At 43.6% G+C, this 24123-nt stretch overlaps 1 protein-coding gene across 18 annotated transcripts in view; it reads left to right on the plus strand.

The window, feature by feature from the left end:
* The window catches only part of CACNA1C (calcium voltage-gated channel subunit alpha1 C), a 429930-nt gene that overhangs the window by 377877 nt on the left and 27930 nt on the right, over positions 1 to 24123 (plus strand). For 13 of the 18 annotated variants that reach the window (XM_021389984.1, XM_021389880.1, XM_021389936.1 and 10 more), the window contains 2 exons: positions 19426 to 19458; positions 22527 to 22655. In XM_021389984.1, coding sequence (XP_021245659.1) covers positions 19426 to 19458; positions 22527 to 22655 — 162 coding nt within the window. The remainder of the gene's footprint in view (positions 1 to 19425; positions 19459 to 22526; positions 22656 to 24123) is intronic. The other 5 variants (XM_021389908.1, XM_021389978.1, XM_021389918.1 and 2 more) reach the window with 1 other exon arrangement.

A 24123-nucleotide genomic window follows, 5' to 3' on the forward strand; every position in this document is an offset into this window, starting at 1 on the left:
CCAAAGGAAATACAGACCAAACCATCTCTGTTTAGAGGAACGGGCACCTAATACTTAGTTTGTAATTTGACAGGAAAAATAGATGAACAAAAGATAGATAAATTAAAAACAGAACACAAAGCCCTAAGAAATACAATGCACCATGTTTCAGCCCAGTTCTGTTTGCTCCTCTCAAAAACTCCACCAGAACAATTGACACTGATTGGCCCCACCGGTGCCCTTCTCAGACAGGTGAAGGATTGAGAAAGCCATGGAGACTGAAATGAACAGCTGGTGTTCAAGGGAATAAATCACATCAGGCAAGCATTTCCCCCTCTCTTTGGAAGTGGACGGATACAGAATTACTGAGTAAATGGACAAAGGACAGGCAGGAAGCACAGAGAATCCCGAAATAAAGACTACAAATGAACCACTGACCGCAGACTAAAATTTTACTACAAAACCCGGATTATCAAAGCCAGGAATGTAGCAAGAACAAAAGAAAATTGCTGTAAGGATGTTAATGAAGAGCAAACCCATCATGAATTTGCAGAGTGATGTGGCTGTTGAATAAATATTCCAGCTTGGAATTGTTGAATACTGTGTAGGCAATCCATTGCAAGCAGAAAAGTGATGGTGGTTTTCACTCAGTGCTGTCTTTAGGAGAAAATGTAAACAGCAATTTGAAAAAAAAAATCACAATACTTTGAATTTTCCAATCAAACTGTTGTCATATTTCTACTTTAATTTCTGCTTAACTTTCTTCTTTTTTAAAAAAAATTCTGAAATGAAGAAATTTATCCAAATTCTGATATTTTGATTCAGAGTGGGAGCATGAAATATTTGATTTGACGCTAATGTGTTTTCCTTGTCTTTTGAGAAGTTGGTTCTTGCATCTTTTATATGTCCTGCTTTCTATTCTAATTTCACCCAGAATTCTGGAAACCGTTTTGATCCCACTTTTTCTAGAGAGAGATAAGGATTGGACTGAGATTATAGAAGGAAATTACAATGATCAGCAGGTTGGAGTTGATAATTTTAAAGAGTAATGAAAGCCTTTTTGCATCACACTTGTCACAAGAAAACTAAACAGGGAACATGATAGTATCCTTCAGATTGTGAAAATACTCAGTTCTCATCCACAGAGGCAGAACTGTACATGGTAAGTGAGGAAATAATCACAGAGATTAATAAGAGATTAATTCTGCTACGTATCAGCAAGATTTTCCTGCCTGACATATTTGAGTCTGTAGGAAAGCCTTCCAAGCAGAAAGGAGGGAAATCCTTTTGTTTTGCCAAATAAATGGGGGCCTATCCTGGTCAGAAGCCCTGTGATGGCAGGAAAATCTGATGGATCCTTTTAACAAAATTCATAGTTATTTCCTACAAATGAAAGAACTTTTTACATCGTGGTATAAGACACTTTGATATACATCCCATTAGACTTCAGTGATCTGAGAGGAAGATAGATAGCCACCCAGGCTTCCTCCTACAGTTAGTGGTCAGTAGGACACTTCTCCCCAGACCAACCGTTCCTCCCATAAGTGTCTCTGACAGGGGATATGAATGGCTCTGTGGAGGTGCCCACCCAGTGACTGGAGAGTGGCTAAGTTTGTCAGGTTTGTCTAGACAGCCAGGTCTCAGACACCAAGTGTAAGCAGGATAAATCGCATTCATGCTTGGCACGCTGTCGAGAAGGTCACGCTGCTGCTAATTGAGCTACATTCAGATTTTCAGTCTCCAGGGCTATCCATAGTGGTGTGTTTAATTACCACGGACAGGGCTTCCCTTCTTCTCCATTCCTTGTGTAAATGCAAGTTCATGCCCAGTTGTTGGCTACAGAAGTCTGCGAGGAAGGAGGATATTCCTTTGTTCAAACACCCATCACCTGTCTTAGTTGAGGAGGCAGCAGGAGAGGCCCTGACACTTTTCTATTAAAAAAATAGGTTACAAACAGCATTTCATGATGGTCCCTGTGTTTCCTCTAAAGAATCCTTTCCTTCTATACAGTTTTTACAGATTTCTGCACACGTCTTTTTGTTACCTGGCATGTTTAAATCTTCTCTTTTTATCCAGGCAAATCCTTTGCTACTAGTTTCTGACGTTTGTCACTAAAAACTTGCACAATCTTTTGATGCACTGATAAATGAGCAGCAGCTATGGATGGAGTTTGTTCTGAAATGTTTTGAAATCCCTTTGCACTTGTAACCCTTGTTGAATAAGAGAATGTATTGTATGTTGGTTTGTCCTGTCAGATTCCCTTCCTGCTAGCAGCACTTGATATGTTACATCTGTGGCAGATGGGCTTTGGAAGTAGCAGCCCATCTTGGATGGACAGTTGTCATCTTCCCAAGCAGAGTGAGGCAGTTTATCAGATACACTTCTCCCCTTCTCCTCAGGAGCTTGTTGCTTTCTTGCTGTTTGTGGGTTTGAGCAAACCCTGCCTTGTGTTTCTGTACACTGTCTTGTCTTGTTCCAGCTAGACCTGGAGTCTGAAAAAGAAAAAAAAAAATGTCAACAAACTCCACTAACTGGAGATGTTAGCCTGGTCAGGTGCAGGTAAGATGTTCTTGCCCAAGGTATTAGAAGCTGATGGACAACAATGTTAGAGTCTTCAGAGTTGCTGCTCTTGGAGCTGAGGGACAGCTTTCACTGCAGTCAGTCAGGGAAGGCAGAGAGACCTGGCAGAGGTTGGTCTGATATGAGGCCATAGGCGTGTAAGCCTCAGTCCCTGTGAGGTTCCCCAGAAGTCTGCAGCCAGAGGAGGCATGCCCAGCAGGGGCTGAGCTGCGATAGCTGTAGTTGTGGTGAGAGCCCTGTCTGGCAGCACCGCGGTGTGCGCGTAGGTACGCGCTTACATAGGTTGTGCAGTTCTCTTTGCTCTGTTTATTCCTTTTGACAATTATTTTTGTTTCTTGAAAAGGAATTCCCCAGACCAAAACCTTCATTAAGATATATGTGAGTGTGCATGTGTGGGTCTTTGTATCCGTACTCCACTGGTTGTAGTATATGTTCCTGAATGTGTTTGGATACCTGTATTTGGGTTACAAATCCATAGGAGAGTGCACAGACATGAATCCGTGTGTGTGGGAAAGAGAGTGTGTATGTAAGTAATAAGTATTTGTGCTGTGGGTGATTGCTGATGGAGAGATGTGAGTTGTTTATATGTAACCGCATATATGAATTTGTTTTCTGAGCCTTTGTGGCTGCCCTAATGTGCAAGTTTGATCTGCTCGTGGGTGGGTGTTCTGGCTGAAAGGCTATAGCTGTATGCAGGCATGTTCATCTGCATGCCTGTGGGTGAGTGTAGACTTGCATGTCAAACTCAGCATATGTTTGTTGGCATGGCTGTGTATTCACACACAGTGAGAAGGCATGTGCTCATCAGGCAGGCCCCCAGGTTGACTTAGCATTCCCAATTCCTTCGGGATGCCCCCGCTTAAAACGCCTCCATCACATGGAAATATGTCAAGTGGTAAGTCCAATTGCATCACATTAGGCCCCCTTGCTTACTGCAACTTGGGAACACCTCCCAAGTCCCCCCAGCCAATCCCACACACATACAGAGATGCATCTCACACCACTGATAATGTGGAAAGCATATCTGGTGGATATCAGAACTCCTAACCCACTCCTTAAGTAACTGAATTGTGTTGAGGGAGGTTTGAATCAGCTATTAAAAAAAGGATTTTCATAGAAACATATCATCATTAATGTTGGAAAGACCAATAAGATCATCCCGTCCAACCATGGCACATCTGCCATGCTTCAACTCTATCTGAGTGCTAAGATCAAGCATGATGTTTGCGGAATAAAATGAAAGACGATGTAGTACGTGGGGCCGTAGTACCTGGGAGGTAGGCCCTGCCTAGGTCCTTCTATCTCAGTCTCTCTATCGGCAGATTTGAAATTGTCATTATTCCCTAAGTTAAGAAAGCATTATCACTGGAGTTTACAAAATACTTTGGTAGAAAACATTATGGTGATAAAAAACAATTACTATCTATTGTAACAACAATAGGAATGAAAATGCTACAGGAGTTGAATAAAAGCTAACAAATTTGGAATGTATCATCCCAGAAGTAGCTCCAGGCAGAGGCTTGCATTTCCTTCCTTTCCACATCAGCAAACACAGCCTAGAGTTCAGTGCTGTGCAGCTGACTGACAGCCTGCTGTCACCTCCTCCAGGCACAGAAGGTTTCTCATTACAATTTGTTGTGCTGTATCAGAGAGGGAAATCAAGTTTGATTTGTGCTCTGTGCTGCAGTGCCCTAAGTGATGGGAGAAAAACAGCCAGGCCCTGAAAAAGCTGCTAATGCAATGTCCTTCCTCTCAGCTGGAGAAAGAAGACAACACCTTTCTGGTCTGTAGGGCCCTTTTTCCATCATCCTTTCCCCTGCCAGTGTCAGACCAAAGACTGGCTGTGGCTGAGTGCTTGCCACCTATGCTATGCTGATGGCTGAGCTGAATGGGCTCCTGTGGCCGGTTGGTCCATCCAGCTGCAGCGGGTGCTCACAGCTGCAGAGGTGTGAGTCACGGAGGCATGGTCAGGCGAGAGCATGCGTGTCTCTGGAGCACCAGTGTAGCTATCAGTGGCCGTGGGGATGTCATGTGTTTGAGTCTGTCTGTCTGTCTTGAAAGGATGCTGGGGAGGGAAGGACTGCGCCTACCTGTGTGCCTGTCTCCAAGGGGTTCTGCAGTGCCTCTGATGTGTCTGCACGTGCAGGTACCTCTGTGTGTGTCAGCTGTGTCTGGGAGTGCATGAGGATGACTGAGTCAAAGTATCTGGACTGTACACATCCCACCTGCTCAGTGACCATGAAAGCACCTGTGTCTCTGAGTGTGCCTGAGGATGCTGAGGGATGTACAGAGGAGGAGGTGCGTATGGCAGATCTACAGTGTGATCCAACAGATATGACAAAAGTCAGGGGGTGTACCCAGATACAGGATGGGAACTACCAGGGGTAAGCAATTGCTGACTTGTGGCTTGTGCAACATAATGGAAGCAGTGCAAGTTTTCATAAGAGAGAGCTCTGTGACAGGTCTGAGAGTTGATGGAAATGTTTTTGGGTTTGGTTTGGTTTGTTGTTGGTTTTTTTAAATGGGAGAGGTGACAGGAGGTGAAAACAGGAAGGTGCAGTGTTGTGTGTGATCTTATCCATGGTGGCATCTGGGAAACATAGAACTGTAGCATCATAGAATGTCTTGGATTGGAAGGGACCTTGAAGGTCATCTAGTTCCAACCCTAGTGCTGTACCTAGGGGTTTCAGGAAATGACTATCCTATGAAGAAGATTAGAGAAACCCCAGACCCATCCTGCTGCATTCCTTCCCCTGGAAAATGGTGGATAGGTCTGTTGTGCCCAGACCTGCTGGGTATGGTTAGCTGTTCGTCTACAAGGTTCAGGAGGGCTGAGTGCTTTACATGAGGCATTTCTGAACAGGTTTCCAAATACTGATAGGAAGTCACCTGTAGGTTGCAGCTGTGTTGAGTTCTGAGGACTGGTGCAGTAAGGGAGTTACCAAGGAGTTCAGATCCCCGGAGTACTTGGAGATCTGTGCACTGATTTCCCCTTTAGACTCTTTTATTTCTGAATAAAGCAGCTCAGGCTTAAACCAGACGCATGGAGCCTTTCCTTACAGTCATCCTGCTTTTGGTGTCAAGAGGCTTCATTTGATTTGTCATGGGCTCCCGCTCACATTCTGTGGAATATCTGACAGCCTATACTCAAGTCTCCCTCTCACCTCCTCCTGCCCTCTTCCCTTTTAACCCGCCCCTTCCTTTCTTCCTTTTCTCCCTCGCTTTCCTCTCCCTTGTCTCCAGCCACAGTAAACCTCACAAGTTCATTTTCACCCTCAATCAATGTGTCTGAAGGCAGAGAACCAGTGGCTTTAATCCTGCTGCCCTTACCCGGGCAGAACTGCCCAGGGCATTCCGTCTATGCAAGGGCCAGAGCAGGCGGCCCTGCTGACACAACCCTGTACACACACACACCCCGCAATGGGAGCAAGGATCGGTGGAAGGACGACATACATCTAGCCTGCACCTCAGTTGGGACTGGCACTCATCTCTGTCGCTGCGTCTGTCTGTCTGTCTCTCTGTCTCTGCCTGTCTGGTTCTTTTTGCTTCCACGCCCTTTGCTGCTCAGATTTTGGCCGTCAGCTGCCACCAGACACAAACCTTTGCGGTTCCTAGAACTTGCAAGTTCGTCTGCCCAAACCTTCAGGAACAGGCAGAAAAGACTTCCTTCCCCCTCTCCTTCCCTCTCTCTTTCTCAAATGCCACCTGGGTAGCAGAGGCCTCCAAATGATGTAGCAAAGGGCTGGAGAAGCACAGCGGCTTCTTTTGACATCCGTGTTGTCATACCCCTACTGCTGCCATCCTAGAAGTTGTACGTAGTCCTGAGCTATCCCTGTGTGCGTGTATATGTATGTATACGTGACTTGTTTTCTTTTTGGAAAAACTTGATAAAATTGTTGGGGGGCGGGGGGTATCAGTTTGCCTTTTTTAATGTCTGGTAGTGTTTTTATTGCTAGAATAACCCAGGTAACACACCACTGCATCCCCAGCTTCTCTATGCAAGAAGCCACGTTGAAGCATGGTTGTGAGCTGTAGCAGTGGTATATGGTGCTTTATTTTGCCTTTGGTGAACTTCAACAAAGCTGCCCTCAACTCTCCCCCAAATTAGTCTCAGATCGATTCAAATTTGACCACCTTCCACGTTTAACCAACAATTCTAGCACATGTTGGTGAGCAGGAAGTACGGTAAGACTATCTGAGCACAACCATGTTTGAACAGGGGTGTTTGGGTTTTGTTTGTGTATTTTTTTGTCATGAAGATGGGGCCTCTTCTTTATTTTTTTCTCTTTTGGCTTAAAAAATGTTAGTATTCTGAGTGCATTTCCAGAGTCTATAATAAGATTTGCCCATTCAAAGGAATGGTATTGGGACAGATTTTCTGTTAAAAAAAAAAAAATCAATATGAAATAGGGGCAAACAGAAAAAAAAATGGTATTTTTTTTGCAGAAAAGGGAGTAGTGAGTGCCAATGACTCCTTCCTCATTTACCTATCTGAGCTGTTGCTGGTGATTAACAATCTTAGCAATGCACTGTAGGAACAAAGCATGTTGTTTCCCCATTGACAGGCTCTCCATACCACCCAGATTTGAGGAAATACCTCAGTATTGTAGTTTCCACAACACTCCTGGTTATACTTGGCTTAAACATTATTGCAGGTGCATGGAATCATCCAAATGTATTTTAATGGAGGGGAGATTTAAGAGCAGCATAAAAACAAGTTTGTCTTTCCATGTAAGTGTAACCACACGTGCTGGTGAATTAAAATACAAGAAACAGAAGATAAAGAACCCAGGAGAACAAATCCCCATAACCTAAATAGAAAAGCAGTAGGAAGGAAGTTAGATAGCCCTGTAGCTGTAAGGCCTGATGTACAATCCTGCCTGGAGTCCTCCTGGATGAACATGTTCAGAGCTCACTTCAAAACCATGGGGCACTGCGTCTCAGAGACTGCACTGGGAAGTGAGTCTTGCTTTTAATTCCTGCAGGCTTCCACCTACCCACCACCTTTGTGTGTTTAAAGTCCTTTAGGGAGAGAGTCACTATTTCATATTTGGATACAAATATTGTTACAACAGCTAATAGTGAGAACACAGAGCACTACCGGCCTTGTCCTGAGCTGGTTCAGTGGTGACGTAAGTGAGTGGCGCATGTGTTTAAGTACAAAGGGCTCTTTAAAAAGCCACATCCAGATTTTCTGACCAGTATTTAACTTTTCTTCTTCTTTATCTACATATAACTTTTTTTTAAAAATACTACAATATTCTCATATCAGCAGTTGCAATATAAATACACTTACATTTTCTTCTTAATGCCAATATGTTTTTCTTCAAAGGTAGTTAAAATGTTCCTGAGAAAAAATAATAAATAACATTAGAACTACCCCAAGCTGGTTATATTTTCCATTGGTTTTCTAGTTAGGATAAATCATTTCTTTTGGCTAGAAAAAGTTTCTTGTAACTTTCTCTGAACTCCAGTAGAGTATCTTTCTATGAATCCATAGGAAAGCTCTGACTTCTTAAAATCACCTCTTAGCAAATTAACATTACCTAGTGATAGCTCCCCAAGCACCAAAAACTAGATTTTCTAAAAAGTGCTCAGCTGAGTTCAGATCCAGCTAGCTCTGTCATCTAAGGCCATTCCTTGAAGTCATGAAAGATGCGTTCTAGCATTTAATTCTCCTTTTTATAAAACCTATTTTGCCTAGAATGCCCAAGGAGTTTTCCAGCACTGCTATTCTAAGTATGCAGATTGAAGTAATAAAGGGTGCATGATTCCCTGTATTTCACTCATTCAGGTACGTTGTAAAAGCTTCTGGTGTTCTTCCACATTACTAGAGCTTTTAACATCAGTTCTGAAAGACCTCACTGTATGCACCATCTCTTACTATTATGCATAGTTAGAGGTCTGCTAACTCGTTCCAGATTGCACTGCCTGTTGGAATGAAAGCAGCAAAGGTGATAGGAGAAGGGAAAAAAATAAAAATACAAGTATTTTACATGTTTTCCTCTTTGACTTTCTCTTCCTCCCTATCTTCTTATCCCCAGCTTCTTTCCCCAAATTGTGCTAAAATCTTGGGTAGCAGAGATCATGCTTCCCATTCCCAGGAGCACTGGGATTAGTTTTCAGCAGGGTAGCAACCTCTACCTACTCTGTCAGTGATTTTCTCTGTCTTTCTTCAGCCAAGGTTCCATAAGCCCAGGGGAAAGGATGAACCCTTTGTGGGGTTTTTGTGCCAGGTGCTCAGCATGGTGAAGTGTACCATTCTGCACACCCGAATGTACAGATCAACAGCAATTTTTGTGGTTCCCATTATATAAAGCTCTCAGTATGTTTTTTTTTTTTGTTTGGTTTGGTTTGGTTTTTTTGCTGCTAGGCAAGAGAATGTGACCTTCTGGACAGATTTATAATCAAAGGCAAACACAACTAATTTTACTCTTTCTTACTAATGTAGACAATATAGTGTCTACGCAGATCCCACACCACTCTCTCCACTTTTGTAAGCACCAACCAGGCAAACATAAGGGTGTTTTACTTTTTTTTTTAATTTCTCACTAGACAACTGTTTTTAAAATGGCAGTTCTCTTACCTTCCCTCACTGGTCTGTTCTTCATGGGGGCTGTCTGGCACAACATGCCAAGAAAATGACTTCTTCTTGATGTATCTTCCTAGGCATCTGCTCAGTGGGATCCACTCCCAGCTGCATCCAGATGACCAAACTGTGGACACTAGATTGCTTCTTATGGTCAGCTGATTGATCGCCAAGATTGTGGGTCTGGTTCTAATTGCTAGTACAACTGACCATGTTGTAGAACAATGGGACATCCCAGCTGGTCCCATGCTTGTCTTCTGTCTCAAAATCCACTTTTAAAATGGGAGATGCCTGGCTGCAGTGCAGACTAGAAGAAAATCTGCCTTGCCCAAAGCCAGGTCAAGTGACTTCTTTTCCTAAGCTGCACAGACAGATAGGCAAAGATGCCTCAGCGGTAAAGAAACACTTGTTAATAGAAAGACACTAAAACAAATTGACATTTGGAGCTAGGGATTTTGTCTCATCTGTTTGCCCAGTCTTGAACACAGTAAATCACACAGAGTGAGAATTGTCTTTCATCCAAACTATCCCTACTGTTGTTTTTTTTACTGACAAATTCATCAAATCAATAATCATCTATTCTTGGAAAGAGGTGCAGAGCAAAAAAATATTGCTCAGTAGTTTTGTAACAGCTAGCTGCAGTCTCCATTTGACCACCTCTAATATGCTTTGATAGTACTGGTGATTGGCATTTCCAATTGCAGAATGATTCCCATTAACAGACAGAGATTGAGTGTGCATCAGAAAGCACTTCTTTTCTAGGAAACTTCATGTTCTGCATCGACATTAAATAACTTTCTAATTGAAAAAGCAATGAATTCACAGCCTATGAATGAAATCCTAACTGCTACAAATCTCAAATGAAAATGGTCCATAGCAAACTCTCTCTTTTGGGCTGCTGCTGTCTCTGGCTAGCCTCTCTCGAGCAAAGATCCAGTACTCAAAAGTAACAGGGTCTGCTCTTTCATCCGTACCTACTGTCACTTGCAATGCAAAGTCCTGTTGCATTTGAACAAAAGCAGGTTGGGTTTTCTCCTGGTGTCAGTGAGATGTGCAGTTTCTTTCACCTTCATCAAAGCATAACTCGGTTAATTCGTCTTCACGCTGCCCAAGAGCCTTTGGACTTGACAAAGGAAGGATCCTGGCAACAATGTGGAGTCTTTGAGCTGGTAGGCTGCCTGCCTTCCTCCTTGGAAAAACATCATCTAGTCTCCTTTGCTTCCATTAGTGCCTGGAAGAGTTGCCAGACTGAAGACTATGGATTTTGCTGCAAACCACAGGCCTGCTTCTGACATTAGCACTTCTGGTGTAATTCTCTATTGGTTGCACAGGAGTTGCAAATATGTTACTAACTGGATTCACTGCATCTCAGTAAACCCTTCATATTGAACTCACAGCAAACCTCTGCACAGACGGAGCCCTACAAAGTCCAGAAGTCTCCTCCTTTCTGCTATATGCAGGTGAGGCTGCTCAAAGAAACTCCATTGGCACCAGCACGCTGAGGGCACCAAGTTTCAATCTGTTCTTCATTTCTTCTCCCTTATCCTCTTCCCACACCATGCAATCCTGTCAGCTAATTAAGAAATAATTAACAAGTAACTGTAGAAGAAGTGGCTCAAATGTTGAATGCATTGAAGACAACTATAGCCATAACAGAAAATGGACTTGCTTCTAGGAATCTGCAATTTAGTTCATCAAATCATCAGCTTCTAGGTAATACAAAGACAAGGGATGATGCACATCCTCTCAGTGCAATGGAGTGTTACAAGATATTGGAGACAAGGAAAACTCCTCAGGAAACTCATCTTAGAGAGGATCTCTGCTGTTATTACCCTTTCCAAGACAGGCTGCAGAGTGGCATGAGGAATGGAAAAGGCTGCACCTTGTACAGCATTCAACAGCATTGCTTTAAAGTAACCAAGACTGAGCTGAATGTTTTGAACAACCTCTTTCTTTTTCATTTCAAGATCAAAATTGCAGAATTACAGAATGGCTTGGGTTAGAATGGACCTCAACGCCCACCCAGCCCTAACCCCCTGCCGTGGGCAGGGCTGCCCCCCACCAGCTCAGGCTGCACAGGGCCCCATCCAACCTGGCCCTGAAAAGTCCAGGGGTGGGACACCCACAGCTTCTCTGGGCAGCCTGTGCCAGGGCCTCACTGCCCTCTGAGTAAAGAACTTCCTCCTAACGTCTAACCTAAATCTCCCTTCTTTTAGTTTAAAACCATTCTCCTTTGTCCTATCAGTGGTATGGTTTTAGTAAACAAGAACTGTAGCAGACAAGTCTTGTCAGAGGCTCACTCTATTTGCAGCCCTCTAAAGCAGCTGTGTTTTCCAAGTACTACTACAAATAAGGAGTCAAGATGATGAATCTATTTATGTGTTTGGAATGGGAGAACCTGGAGATGAAAAGAACAGTTTTCAGGAATGAGTCAAAACCAGAACCAGGCTGTGCTCCATTTGGAATACCAGTCTCACCTCACAGATTTCCCTCGCTCCCTCCCAGACACTAGAAGAAAAAAAAAAAGGAGAGAAAGAAGAATAGCCAATGTAAGAGAGAATGTAAATCTTCCTAAAGAGATGGAGGAAAAGAAGTCTGCCCTTTCCATCAGAGTGCTAAATACATTGCTGAATTTGATGTTTAAAAGCCATGTTAAATTTTGACATAGGAATGATAGTGAGACCTGCGGGACTATTTAGAAACAGCAATGAGGAAACCATTGGCATGGTTGGTAACGGTGCAGAAGAAAGCTGGAGACCTGGGAACTCTGTGTTCTCACTTTTTGTCTGTCCCAGTCTTGCTCAATGGTCAGCTCTGCTCCCTGGGTCATCAGTCTGCTCTGAGCTGGGATAGCTTCATTATCTCCTGTTGGAGCCCTTGTCCTGTGAACCAAGAATGAGGCAAGTGAGAAGGGAACTTGAATGGAAAAAGCCCACTCTGTCAAACGTGGAATCTGGCAGAGGTGTTCAAGTCACTTAAAACCTCTCCTAAGCTGATATTCAGACTAGAAAATCTTTTAAATTTCTCCCCTTTATAAGTTTCTGCACACAACATTTATTTTCATGACTCAGTTTCTCTTCAGAGCCTTCATATCTGGTTGTTGTAGGGCTTTGTTTGTCTACCTGTACCACAAAATACAAATAATAAAGCATAGGCAAGCTGCACCTGCTTCTTCAAGTCAGACCAGTACTTGTACCCGAAGATGAGTGCTGCATCTCTGAGTGTTTAATATCTTCTTGCTTCGTAAGAACACGCCAAGTCTGATTACCGTAAGACTTGAACTCATCATTTACCCAGAGCTAATGAGAAGGATTATTAAAACATCTTGAAAATTATGAACAATTTGCATAGATATACTTTACCAATTGTTCTGCTTTTCCTCTGAAAGTCATGAAAAGAATAGAGCTTTCAGCTGTATGGAAAGGGATTCTTTCATTTACTGCCCAGTAATTGTCAAACTAAGGTAATTTGCATAACCAAATTAGAGCAATTTACTTCCCTTATATTTACCTTAAGCGCTTGAAACCGTAAGATAACTGTCTCACAATTTCATGGATATATATATATGAAATTAATTAATAACCTATTCAAATTGGTATCATTTGCATACTTGAAGCTTATTAGTAAAGCAAGCTCTAGAATTTCAAAATCTTAGAATACATAGGAAATAAAGGGAAAAAAATAGCTGGAAGACACACTTGCTGTAGAAGTTACCTTGACACTATTAACTGATTTTGGAATAGGCTTTTGTTCACACAGAGAAGCTAATATTTACCATGGGATCTGAGATCGTATAGAATCTATGTGATATATGATATATCTTGCATTTGTATATGCTAGCACTGAATGTAAATTGACCCACGTGATTTAGTGCTGGCAGAAGGATAATGGCAACCTTTTTCTTAATTCTTCATATTGCACTAAATAAAAACGTAGCTCCCTAGGGCAAGAGATCTTCTGCAGCACTGCTGGAGGATTAGCCTGTTAAATTGTTCTTCCCAAGGAAATCAGCAAGGTGTTCACCATTTGCCCCCGTAAAAGCAGCATCATCTGCATTGATTCCCTGTTTTCCTGTACGATGGTGCTCTTTTCTAATAGATGCTAAAACTATGCCTCAGTGTATGGAAATGATCCAAAAAAATCCCTGTTGCTTCACCCAAATTACAGCTCTATAGAGGTTTGATTTTTTCATTCACAAAAGCTCCTTGTAATTCTAATATTTTTTCTATTTTTCTATTTTTGTTAATTAAAAATTACAAGGTTTCCAATAAAGGAACATTCCAACAGAAATAGTTGGGGGAAATGAAAACATTTGCTTCCGTAACATAAAAAGTTCCATCCAGGACTGGGTTTTTCACAGCTACATAACATCTCTAATTGAAACAATAATTGAAATGAAAACTCTAATTGACATGTGCAAAGATAAAATGTCAGATTTTAATCTCACTGACATTTCTGAAATACTTTTTTCAACATTGTTTCTGCAGGATGTTTCACTTTCAGAATCAGCATTCTTCTATCAGCAAATACTTTTGTAGCAAAGAAAATAACTCTGACTGATTTAATTCAAAATATTCCCACAAATTATTGAAGAAATGTGCACTTAATGAAAGAATACAGCATTTGAATGGCTTGCCTGGCTTTTTTAAAAATCTTTTCCTGCTAATGATTTGATTTCACTGTAAGGTTGCAGGAATTGAGAATTATGCCATCTGAAATCCAGAGGTATTTACTGTCAGAGAAATAGCAGATACATTTCTGCCTGGCCTTATCATAACTTCACAGACCTTTGGTGGCAGGTGGAGTATTTGTGATTAAAACCACATGCAGCAGTGGCAGATAGGTGACTCTGGAGGGGGTTGTGGTAATTCCCCAGTGTAATGGCAGGCTATCACCTGCCAGCAGCTAGGCTGATTTGGAACCCTGACTTTTCCTCTTGTGTTACTTTGCTTCCTCAGGTCTTTCAGCTTTTTGATATCACAAACACAAGAGAAACTCCAGTGGCATGTCTCTAATCACATCTCCATGGCACTGATCAATTCTAAATCTCTCCTTCTCCTATAGCCTAGTAAATTCTTCTTTCTGAAGCTCGTGTCATTGTAGACCACGTCTGATCTTGTATGTGACCCATGTTTGAAATAAAAATCTCCAGAACAGTAGTGGTATTGGCTTGCAGCTGCCCTATTTGTGCCCTCTACAGCCAGTCAAGATAAAAGTGGCCAACAAGCTAAAACAATCTTTCAGTCCTGTCTCCCTCCCTGTAGCAACAAAATCAAAGCACTGTTGCCCACCTCATATCCCTAATGAAACTACTTTTAATTTATTTCCCCTCCAAATCTTAATTATATTTGCTTGATGAGGTAATTTTCCCAGAATGTCTCTTTCCACCTTCATATTGCATCTAAGAATGTTACAGATGCAGTATGGCTAAAGTAGACCACAGTCTTGGAGGTCTTCAAAATACAAACCTTGAGCTCAAGAAGAGCAATATCCTGGAACTGCAAATGAATTACATGGCACTGCTGCCAGCTCAGGTGAACTCTGCAGTGCAGATTCTCAAAGGCATCCTTCCTGCCATAAGTAATAAAAAGCAGGTTGTGATTTATCAACCTCTTCATCATGGGAGAGCCAGCGGACAAATTTCCAATAGATATGGCATCTTCATGGGTAACTTTTCATTCTCTGTTCATCAACAGCAATCAAGTAACCAGCAGACGTTCATCCCAACAGCCAACTACTGCGAGTGGTCTCTTGAGAGCTTCATCCACAAGCTGTTTTCCTCAGTGGAGAAATCCCATTAGTGATTGTTAGTCACAAAAGGCAATATAAGTATCTGAACAACTAGTTTTCGTGAGAAATATCAAGATACAATCATGTCACAGTGCTAAAGTCTTGGATTTCCTCTCTTCTCTTCAAACCTAAGGCTACCAGGCAAAGTTAGAAGGTGGCCAGTTCATCATCGTGTTAACTGAGACAGCTCTGCCCAGCAAAGCACCAATAACTATGTGCATTAAGCTGCTTACCAGTTCTTCCTATCAAGCCAGGCCAAAGGCTGGATTCTGCCTTGCAGAGGACTACAAAACTACCTTCCTCCCTACAAACAGAACATGGCTTGCTAGAAAGTAGGAAGTTTCACTTCTCAAAGGCAGGGAAAAACTCAGCGTGGACTTCTTAGTGCAGATTGGAGCTTCTGTGTATCCTATAGTGTAAAAAAATGACTACCATCAACTGTACCAGTAGTAGGAATGCCACCTGCCCATACTGTCATCCCAGCGCTAATCAGGCTTCTACAAGTACTGAAACTTATGGAGCCCCCTTGGATTTACTAATTCATTATATGATGCATGAACCTAATGGAGTTCCCCTGTTTCTAGGTGCTGATTTCTCTGAATAACTCTTGTAGATGTCAGTAAGCCAGCCAAAAATAACCAGGTAGCTCAAACCTCTCAGTGTGGTCCTCCATTCAAGTGTTCCACGGGGACAAGGAGGGATTGCTGCCTCTTCTTGGGATTTTTCTACTGAAACTTTTATTTTAATTTATTAGCTCGCCTTATTATTTTCTTCCAAGTCTCTATCTAGAAAATATTCTAAGCCAGGGCTCTTTCAAGGGTCTTCAATTCTACCATGATGGTATAAAGCCTTCAGTCTTTTTGCTCACATTTTGGCTTCTGTCTGTACAGCTCTTTAGGGCCAAGTCATCCCCTCTCAAAAAAACATTTCAGAATTTCAAAATGGGCACCATTTTGTAGTACAGTGTTGACTGTTATACATTGGCCTTAAAACACTGAAACTGGTTCTCCTGGAATGCAAATTTTATCCTCTCCTAGTTTACAAAGCATGTTGGATTCAGCATCTGGAAAGCCCCTAAACATAACATTCCTCTTACAAGCAATATTTCCTTAACTTGGTGGCATGATCAGATATGACTCAAATGTGAGTCAGCATGTATGTTCAGGAGATTCTGGCCCACTCCCACCTACCCAGGTGGAGCAGTATTCATTAACCAGAGAGCAAGACTGGCAGAAAGACAGAACAGTTACCTTCTTCTGAGTTGTGTCCTCTGAGATTTTAGGTATCTTTCTGTTGAATACACATGCCTTCCTTCCTGGGAACCTTCTTACCTGAGATCTTGAATCACAATGGATATAAGTTCTTTTACTTTTGTGCCCGTAGGGGTTTTAAGGATGTATATGGATGAGCAGTATCTCAAGCAGTGTTTCCATGTGTGCTCTGACACGCACTGAATGTAGTTAAAATAAGGTACATATGGGCAGCAAAATTCTGAGGAATTTCCCAGCCATGTTTCAGGGATCTCTCAGTCTTTATCCTACTGAATCTTTATTTTGACTCCTAATACCTGACATCTGCTACCTTTTAAAATATGTTAGTATCATGAATAAACTAAAAAAAAAAAAAAAAGGAATGGCCCAATAAGTTCAGTGCATTCATCCTCGTTGAGTGTCTTTACACGGAAGCATCCTGCCTCAGATGAATCTCTTGCCCCTCTTGACCTGCAGATTCCCTTTTGTATCACTCTTACTGAGTCCCTGGACTTGCTTGTGACTTACACTTGAGGTCCCTTTTCTGTGTGATGGAAGCTGCTCAGAACATCATCTCTTGGCTGATCTCACTGTTACTGTTGTTCCCCTTTCTGATTCAGTTATGTGCATAGCACTTGTCCCCCAAATGACAAGAGCAGAGTGGAATAGAGCAAAGTTCCTTTGCAGGTTACACCTTAAACAGAGGAAGAGATGGCTGCAAGAGAGCACAGCCAAGGCTGCCTTCTGTTACACGGTGTTGCTTCTCCAAAACCTCCTTCAAAGATAATAAACAGCTGAGGATTTGCTGTTATACATTGTTCTGAGATAAGTAGAAATGAAATCTTGTCCACTTCAAGTGGGCATTCAACACTGACTTTAATTCCAAGTACCTATCATCATGTCTCCATCTATTATTCTCAGGTGCCAGATGCTTGTCTTTGTCCTTAAACTGGCATGCTCTCATAATTTGCAAGGTTACAGATTCTCAGACAATCTAGCAATAGCTTTCTGCATTATCATTAAGAATGGCCATGTTTTAAAGTCGCAGTAACAGGTCCTCAGGTATCTGTGCTCAGGTCCTTATGGTGACTCTTTGGCATCCATGGAAAATGGTAGTATTTGTTTCCCCTCTCAAGCTGAGGATTGATTCCACCCCTATATACCTAAGCATAAAATACGGTAGAGCACAAGCATAGAGGTAGAGCCTCACCCCATTTTGCTAGAGTTTGTGCGGATATCACCTGCCAGCATTAATGGAAACTTTCCTGTGCTGCTTTTGAGCATTTACTGTAGGTAGCGACACAATATGTTTCATGTTTGACCCCATCTTAAAACATAGGCCAGTTACTTAAGGGAATAAGAGAGGAGGAAGTCAAACTGCTCCACTGTCTTAGTGACAAAGATACTCAGAGCCTCTGGTTCCTAGTTCTCCAAAATGTTGCCAACTTCCTCTAAGTTGAGCATCCCATATAAACAGTGCCATCTTAGCTTGTTGCAGTCATATCCTTTTATACAGATTTTTTACTGTTACATAACTATTTTCCTCGCATTCTGATGAAGTGCTAAGAATATCAAACTGACAACTAAGGTACATTATTCCACAGTAACTTACAAGGCTTCTTCAGACAGACAGTCAGAGATACACCACCACTGTCAGCCAGGAAGGATGGAAAATCCTGAAATGTGATGAAAAATTTTTGACTTCCTTCAGCCAGTTTGGAGGAGCTTTGTACCTTCTACCAGGAAAGCCGTAACCAGCAGAATAAGGCTCCTGCTGTTGTTAGAAAAGATGATTTGCAAAACAGATACAAGGAGGAAACAGGGTGGTGCAGAGAAAAGCACTGCTGGAAAGGAGAGATTTGCCCAGCAACACAAAATCAAAATCTCTGCCTGGGCTGAAGAAACATCCCCATGGGCACCGCTCCCTTATTTGGCATTCAAGCCAACTTTTGCCTGTATGTGATCTGAAAACACAAGCAAACATGAAAGAGGTGGAGAAAAACAATGAAAGCTGTTTCTACCAAACCAATAAGTTAATCCGAAAGAATATTGCACAATCAGGTATAGCTTGGCTTTTTAATTTATCTCTAAATTGATAGGCGGATGGAGCCTATATCATCAAATAGTCTGAGCATCCAAACTACGGCATTTATTTAGGTATTACAGTGACAGTTTTGTTAGTACAGTGTCCTTGGAGAGCAGGAGTGCACTGCTTGGCACTAGAGGTGAATTTTGCCATTGTCATAGAAAGTCCATCAGTTTCAGCTTTGGTAGCATAGTTAAAGGGAAGCAATGTCAGACAGGCTTGGCATATGGAGCATATGGCAGAGATTTGAGTCTGAAGGGTTATACTGCCCTTGCACCAAAGGACTCCTAATACCACTGACTTTATTTAATTTTTAATTCTGCTTCTTACACGTAAGGGTACTTGCTGCCTTGAGTGTTTTTTAGAATTGCTTTCAGTATTAGAAATGGCCCCAGGAGTTAATCGAGGAGTGTCAGGAAGAGTGTTCGCAGCAACTACACTCTTCCAGGGAGCACTGGGGCTCAGCTCAGCTGAGCTTGGCCTCAAAGGACACATGCAGCTGTTCTCTGGAGCTTTGCCATGAGGTGGGTGAAGGTAGAACAAGCTAACCAGCCTTACCAACCCACTTTCCATAGCTGGCGGTGGGCACTGTAGGCTTGCCAAGAGTCGATTGCACTGTCCCAGCCCATTTTCTTAGTAAGAACAACATAATCATCCAGAACTATGTGTAGGGGAATGGGGGTATATAAATAGAGAACTTTGCTTTGGCACTGGGATGTTGTGGATTTACAGTTAGACTGATGCACTAGAAGCTGGCTGCTCCCTATGCAGGTATTGCTGGATCAGAGCTGAGGAGCTAAATCTAGCTCTGTACCCAACTTGACCATGGTGATACAAGAAACATTTTAACAATATCAGTACCTCCCCTGCCTGGATTCCAGGATGTCTAGCACTCAGAAAACACTGGGTCAAATTTACATGTGGCGTTAGTGGATACAGCTCACATCGTTGAATTCAATGGGAGCTGTACCTACAGCCAGCTTTGATCCTGGGCATCCTAAGGAACAAGCCCAGCCTCTTGTGCATTACTTTCACACTCCTTTTTGCCTTCTTCTGCCATTTTGTTGCTCCTGTGTTAGCCAAGACCTAGTTTACTAGGGCTCTTGATTGAAGACTTATTACAGCTTATTTCTGTCTGCCTTTCTTTAAAGCCAGCTGAAAATACCCAATGCTCTTCCTCTATGGTAAGACCAAAAATACAGACCACCCTCCCAGCTTCTGTGACACTCTTTCTAACACACTCCTTTATTCTCTTTCCCCTGATCACAAGTTCTCTCTCCAAGCCCAGCCTAGTTATTTGTGCATGAAGCTGCCATGTTGTGTATTGGTGTGAGTCTGGTGTTCACATGAGCTGTGAATATGCTGCACATGTGTATTTCTTGTGCATCCTGAGCTTTCCTTTGGTCAAGTTAACTGTCGTTCTGCCTTCTAATGAATCACTAAGAGAGAACACGACCTGTTCAGATTTCTTGTTAGTAACAAACTACATCACTACCAATGTGATGAGTTTGCAATGAGATTTCGTGTCCAATCTTACAGACTAGAAAGGAGTGGGACTCTGAAGCTCCTCTTCAATGAGGTGTTCTTGCTGTAACTTATGAGTTCATAGTATATACAAATAAGTATAAGCTGTGCAATGGTGCACAGAAATTATACTCCTTTGGTGTACAAGGAAGTTCCTACACTGCACCAGCAGAGATGCAGTGACTCCCTTCTCTGATTGCCACTCTGGAGAACTTTCCTCCTCTGACAAAGATGTGCCTTCAAAAGTCTGGATGGCTGCTAGGAAAGAGTGAGCAAAGCTACTCAGACACTACACACTAATGTGCAGCCACCTTGTTTCAAAATGATCATAATCTCCTGAGGCATCACTGATTAATTCTGGCTGAGTGCTTTGATGCCACTGAGTTACAGAGATCTGTGTCAGGGATGAATTTCACAGAATCACAGAATCGCAGGGGTTGGAAGGGACCTTAAGAGATCACTGAGTCCAACCCCCCTGCTAATGGAGGTTCCCTACAGTAGATCACACAGGCAGGCATCCAGACAGGTCTTGTGTATCCCCATAGAAGGAGACTCCACAACCTCTCTGGGCAGCCTGTTCCAGTGCTCCCTCACCCTTACCATAAAGTTCTTCTGCATTTATTCCCATTTCATCCACTTTTTAGACCTTCTCTACCCTGGATCCTGAGGAGAGCAGAGACAATTTTTTGCGTTCATCCCCTGCCTCCTCTCAACAGGAAAGTCAAAGCAACATTAAAACCTTCGTCTAGACCCATGTACCATCATGCTGCCATCCAAAGGGCCACGCCCAGAAGGAGCAGCAGCAGATACAATGAGAAAACCTTTCTTTTTTTGTCACAACCACAGCAGTAGTGATGTCCACACTACTTTGAAATTTAAACCTCAACACTTTTTAGGTAGTACTGGAATTTAGCTCCTTAGGGAAAGTCAAAAGGAGGCTGTAGGGCTTCCGTAGGTCTGGGGGATGTAGACAACCCTACAGCTAGCCCTCTGGGACTGTAGTTCTGAAGGCATTCAATGCCAAGATTTTTGATTTCTTGGCAGCTATATTCCTCCCTTTACCTCAGAGCCATTCCCTCCAATTCCCTGAAGCCCCCAGGCTGTTGCCCAAGTCAGAACACAGGAATGGTGAGATTTAGGGAGCACTCAGCCATTTCCATGGCACAACCCATTCCCCCACCACCACCCCCCATCTTTTCACCCTGTTACTGCATGGGCAGCCAGCACCAGCCTTTGCTGCAGACTGGAGGAGGCTGCCCAAAATACCCACTGGTGATTCATACAGATAGACAGACAGACTGCAGCTGTACTGCAGTTCTGAGGCACTGCAGGCACACAGCAGCAGACGGGGCTGCGAGGCAGCCAGGCGGATGGAGCCGAACACAAACCGGCACGTCCCAGGTGGGAAACAGGAGATGCTTACAGCATCTTTATCTGCACATCTGGAGTTTTAATCCCAGAAACGCATATCCGAGAGGTTTCTGTGCCTCAGGTTTTATCAGAAATAGAGGCAGATGCAGCTTTTGCTGCCCTGTGACAGGAAATCCCAAGGGTCTGTTCTCTCTTGGTTTACACAGTGGTGAGTAGTTAACAGCGAGGGTGATCTGCACTGTTTCTTCCTCCAAAATGTTGCTCTTTTGGTATTTAGACTCCAAGTTTTCAGACTAGGTGTGGACAGAAAAGGGGTCTCTGGGCCCTTCATTGCAGACCAAGTGGCAGGGTGACAGCGTTATCTCCCCATGTGACAGGAGGTTACATTCCCACAGTGCTTCTAGTGGAAACCAGCAGCTCCACAGTCTGTGTGCACAATATTAGGGGGTTAATGAGCTGGGAAACATCGCGTTGCCATGCCTTGAGCTAGGCAGCGAGGCCTCTGTAGGTGAGCCTGCTGGCATCTGGGAAGTCAGAAGGGGATTGCCTTCACATGTGTGAAGTCTTAGAAATGTCAGAGCCGGTTACGGGCCCAGGGAAAAACACTTAGGGACAAAGCAGATGCTGTGAGAAAAAAAAAAAAAAAAAAAAAAGAGCCAGAAAAAAAGGGCTATTTAAAAATACTGCACGCCTGAACAGTAGCAGAGAAGCCAAAATAAAACATTAAAAAAAAAAAAAGGAAAGAAAAAAGGCAGTGCACAGACTGTGGGAAGTACAACAGGGTCGTGAGAAATGCACAAGGCTCAAATGCAGAGCAGTGTGCACAGCTCAGCCCCAGCAGCACGGCTGTAGCAGAGCCACCATTGATACGTATGGTGCCAGCACCCAGTTCTGGACCCCAGAGAAGAACTGGGACCTGCTGTTTCCCAGCAGAGCAAGTGGCACGTGGCTGGTGCCCACAGCACTCGCTAGAGCTGCTGGCTGAGGGGCTCGCTGGGATCAACCATCTGAGACAGGTCCAGAGAGAAATTATCTCTCTTCTCCAGTAAAATATCACAGGAGAATTGCATCTTTGCACTGTTAGAGGGAATGTACTGGGGGGAGCATCATCAGTCCCTGATTCCTAAAGTCCAGGCAAGCTGAAAGGAGAGGCTGATGGCCTAGGAAGCCTCGTAGATAGCCTCACCACCATGGGAGAGAAGGCCCATCCATGGTGTGCCGGGGCACTGCAAGCCCAGGGAGCATTACCAGGATAAGGAACAGTGCAGTGAGCTCTCAGCATAGCGTGCTCTGTGGCCCAGGGCCCTTGTTTCTCTCGTGCTGTTATAACTCCTGCCTCTGTGACAATGGCTTCCAGAACGCAGAGGAAAACTCTCGCATCTCAATCACCTTCTTCCGACTCTTCCGCGTGATGCGTCTCGTGAAGCTCCTGAGCCGAGGGGAGGGCATCCGGACTCTGCTTTGGACCTTCATCAAGTCCTTCCAGGTATTCCTTCACTTTTTCTATAGAACACAGCCCTTTTGTTTTTTCCCCTTGGCTGCTCCACGGGGTGGGTATCACCCCCACTGCCTGAGCCAAAGAATGCTCATCAGAGCGGCACGCACAGGCAGCACAGGGCGCAAAGGAGCCTCAGGCAAACGAGGCTCACAGTGCATGGCTGCCTGGATATGAGTTTCATCTTTGAAGCATGAGTAATTGCTTGAGACCTTCCTGAACCGCCTTGATGGTTCTCTTCAACTCAATTACTGTCTGTCTGTAACCGTTCAATCTTTTTTTTTTTTTCCCCAATTTTAGCTGTATTTTATAACTGGTGCTTTAAGTGAAAGTCGCCAGGGAAGGCAAGGGTCTCAAATAAATTTCCACTGAGCCTTGTTTTGAGGATTTCCAGTGAATATTAGGGATGTGACTCCCATGCTTACATCCAGAAAGAATTTCACCTTTTTGGCCCTAAACCTTTGGCCTCGGTAACAGTGGCAAGTTATTGGATCGCTGCTACTTTCACCCTGCAGACAGGTGCACTTCAGTGGTAGGTGAAGTACCAGAGGAGAGAGTGGGGGCAAAGGAGACCAAACAGAATAAGAATCGTCACCTCTGGTGGTGAAACACACACCAAGAGAGAGCTTATTGCTAGAAATACAGCTTCCAACACAGCTGCTGATCTTGTATAGAAAAACATTTGTCAGAGATAAAGCATGGCACGTTCCTGCCCTTTGTGGGTGTTTGATGTGGATGTGGTGGGCCAACACAACCTGGCTGATAGCTGGGGCAGAGCTGGAGGAAGCGTCAGGTTATTAGTTGAGCTATTCCAGTGGGAACCATTTTGTCTGCGTGCACAAGAATGAGGTTCCCTTGGCAGCACTCAGTGTCCCTGATGGATGGAACAGTCACACTTTGCAGTTCCTGGTCCCCCTCCCCTTGCCCCCCGAGCTCCTCCAGCCTCCTTTGTAATAGCTTGCTCTTACCCTGAGCTCAGTGTGCCAGGGCTCTTGGCTGGAGAGGATGACGTGGATGGGAAAGGGAGTGCCTGGTGCTTCAGTGACCTTCAGACCTCTGTGACTGGAGAGTCACTTTTAGGCAGGGTTGAAGGGTGATGGGAGAAAGTATCAGGGGAGGTATCTTCCACAGCAGAGAGAAAACAACAACAACAACAACAACAACAAAACACTGACCAAGTTTCTTCTCCTTTAAAGCCCTTAGCTGTTTATAACATAGTATTCTCTGCTTGGAGCTCCTCCTCTTGCAACTACTTTATAGCTAAGAATAGGCACAGCGCAGAGCTCCCAGCTCAGCCACTCCCACTGCCACAATCTGGGATCCCTGCAGATTTGGTCTGGCACGAGCTCTTCCCCGTGTCCTCACATGCTTCCAGGAAGTGTTGTTGTTCACACGGGGCAGCCTCAGAGGCAGCAAACTCATGCAGGAGTTCAGATCCCATCGTGACCACAGTGTGCCC

Source organism: Numida meleagris, chromosome 1, assembly GCF_002078875.1.
Source record: "Numida meleagris isolate 19003 breed g44 Domestic line chromosome 1, NumMel1.0, whole genome shotgun sequence".
NCBI classification, from domain to species: domain Eukaryota; kingdom Metazoa; phylum Chordata; class Aves; order Galliformes; family Numididae; genus Numida; species Numida meleagris.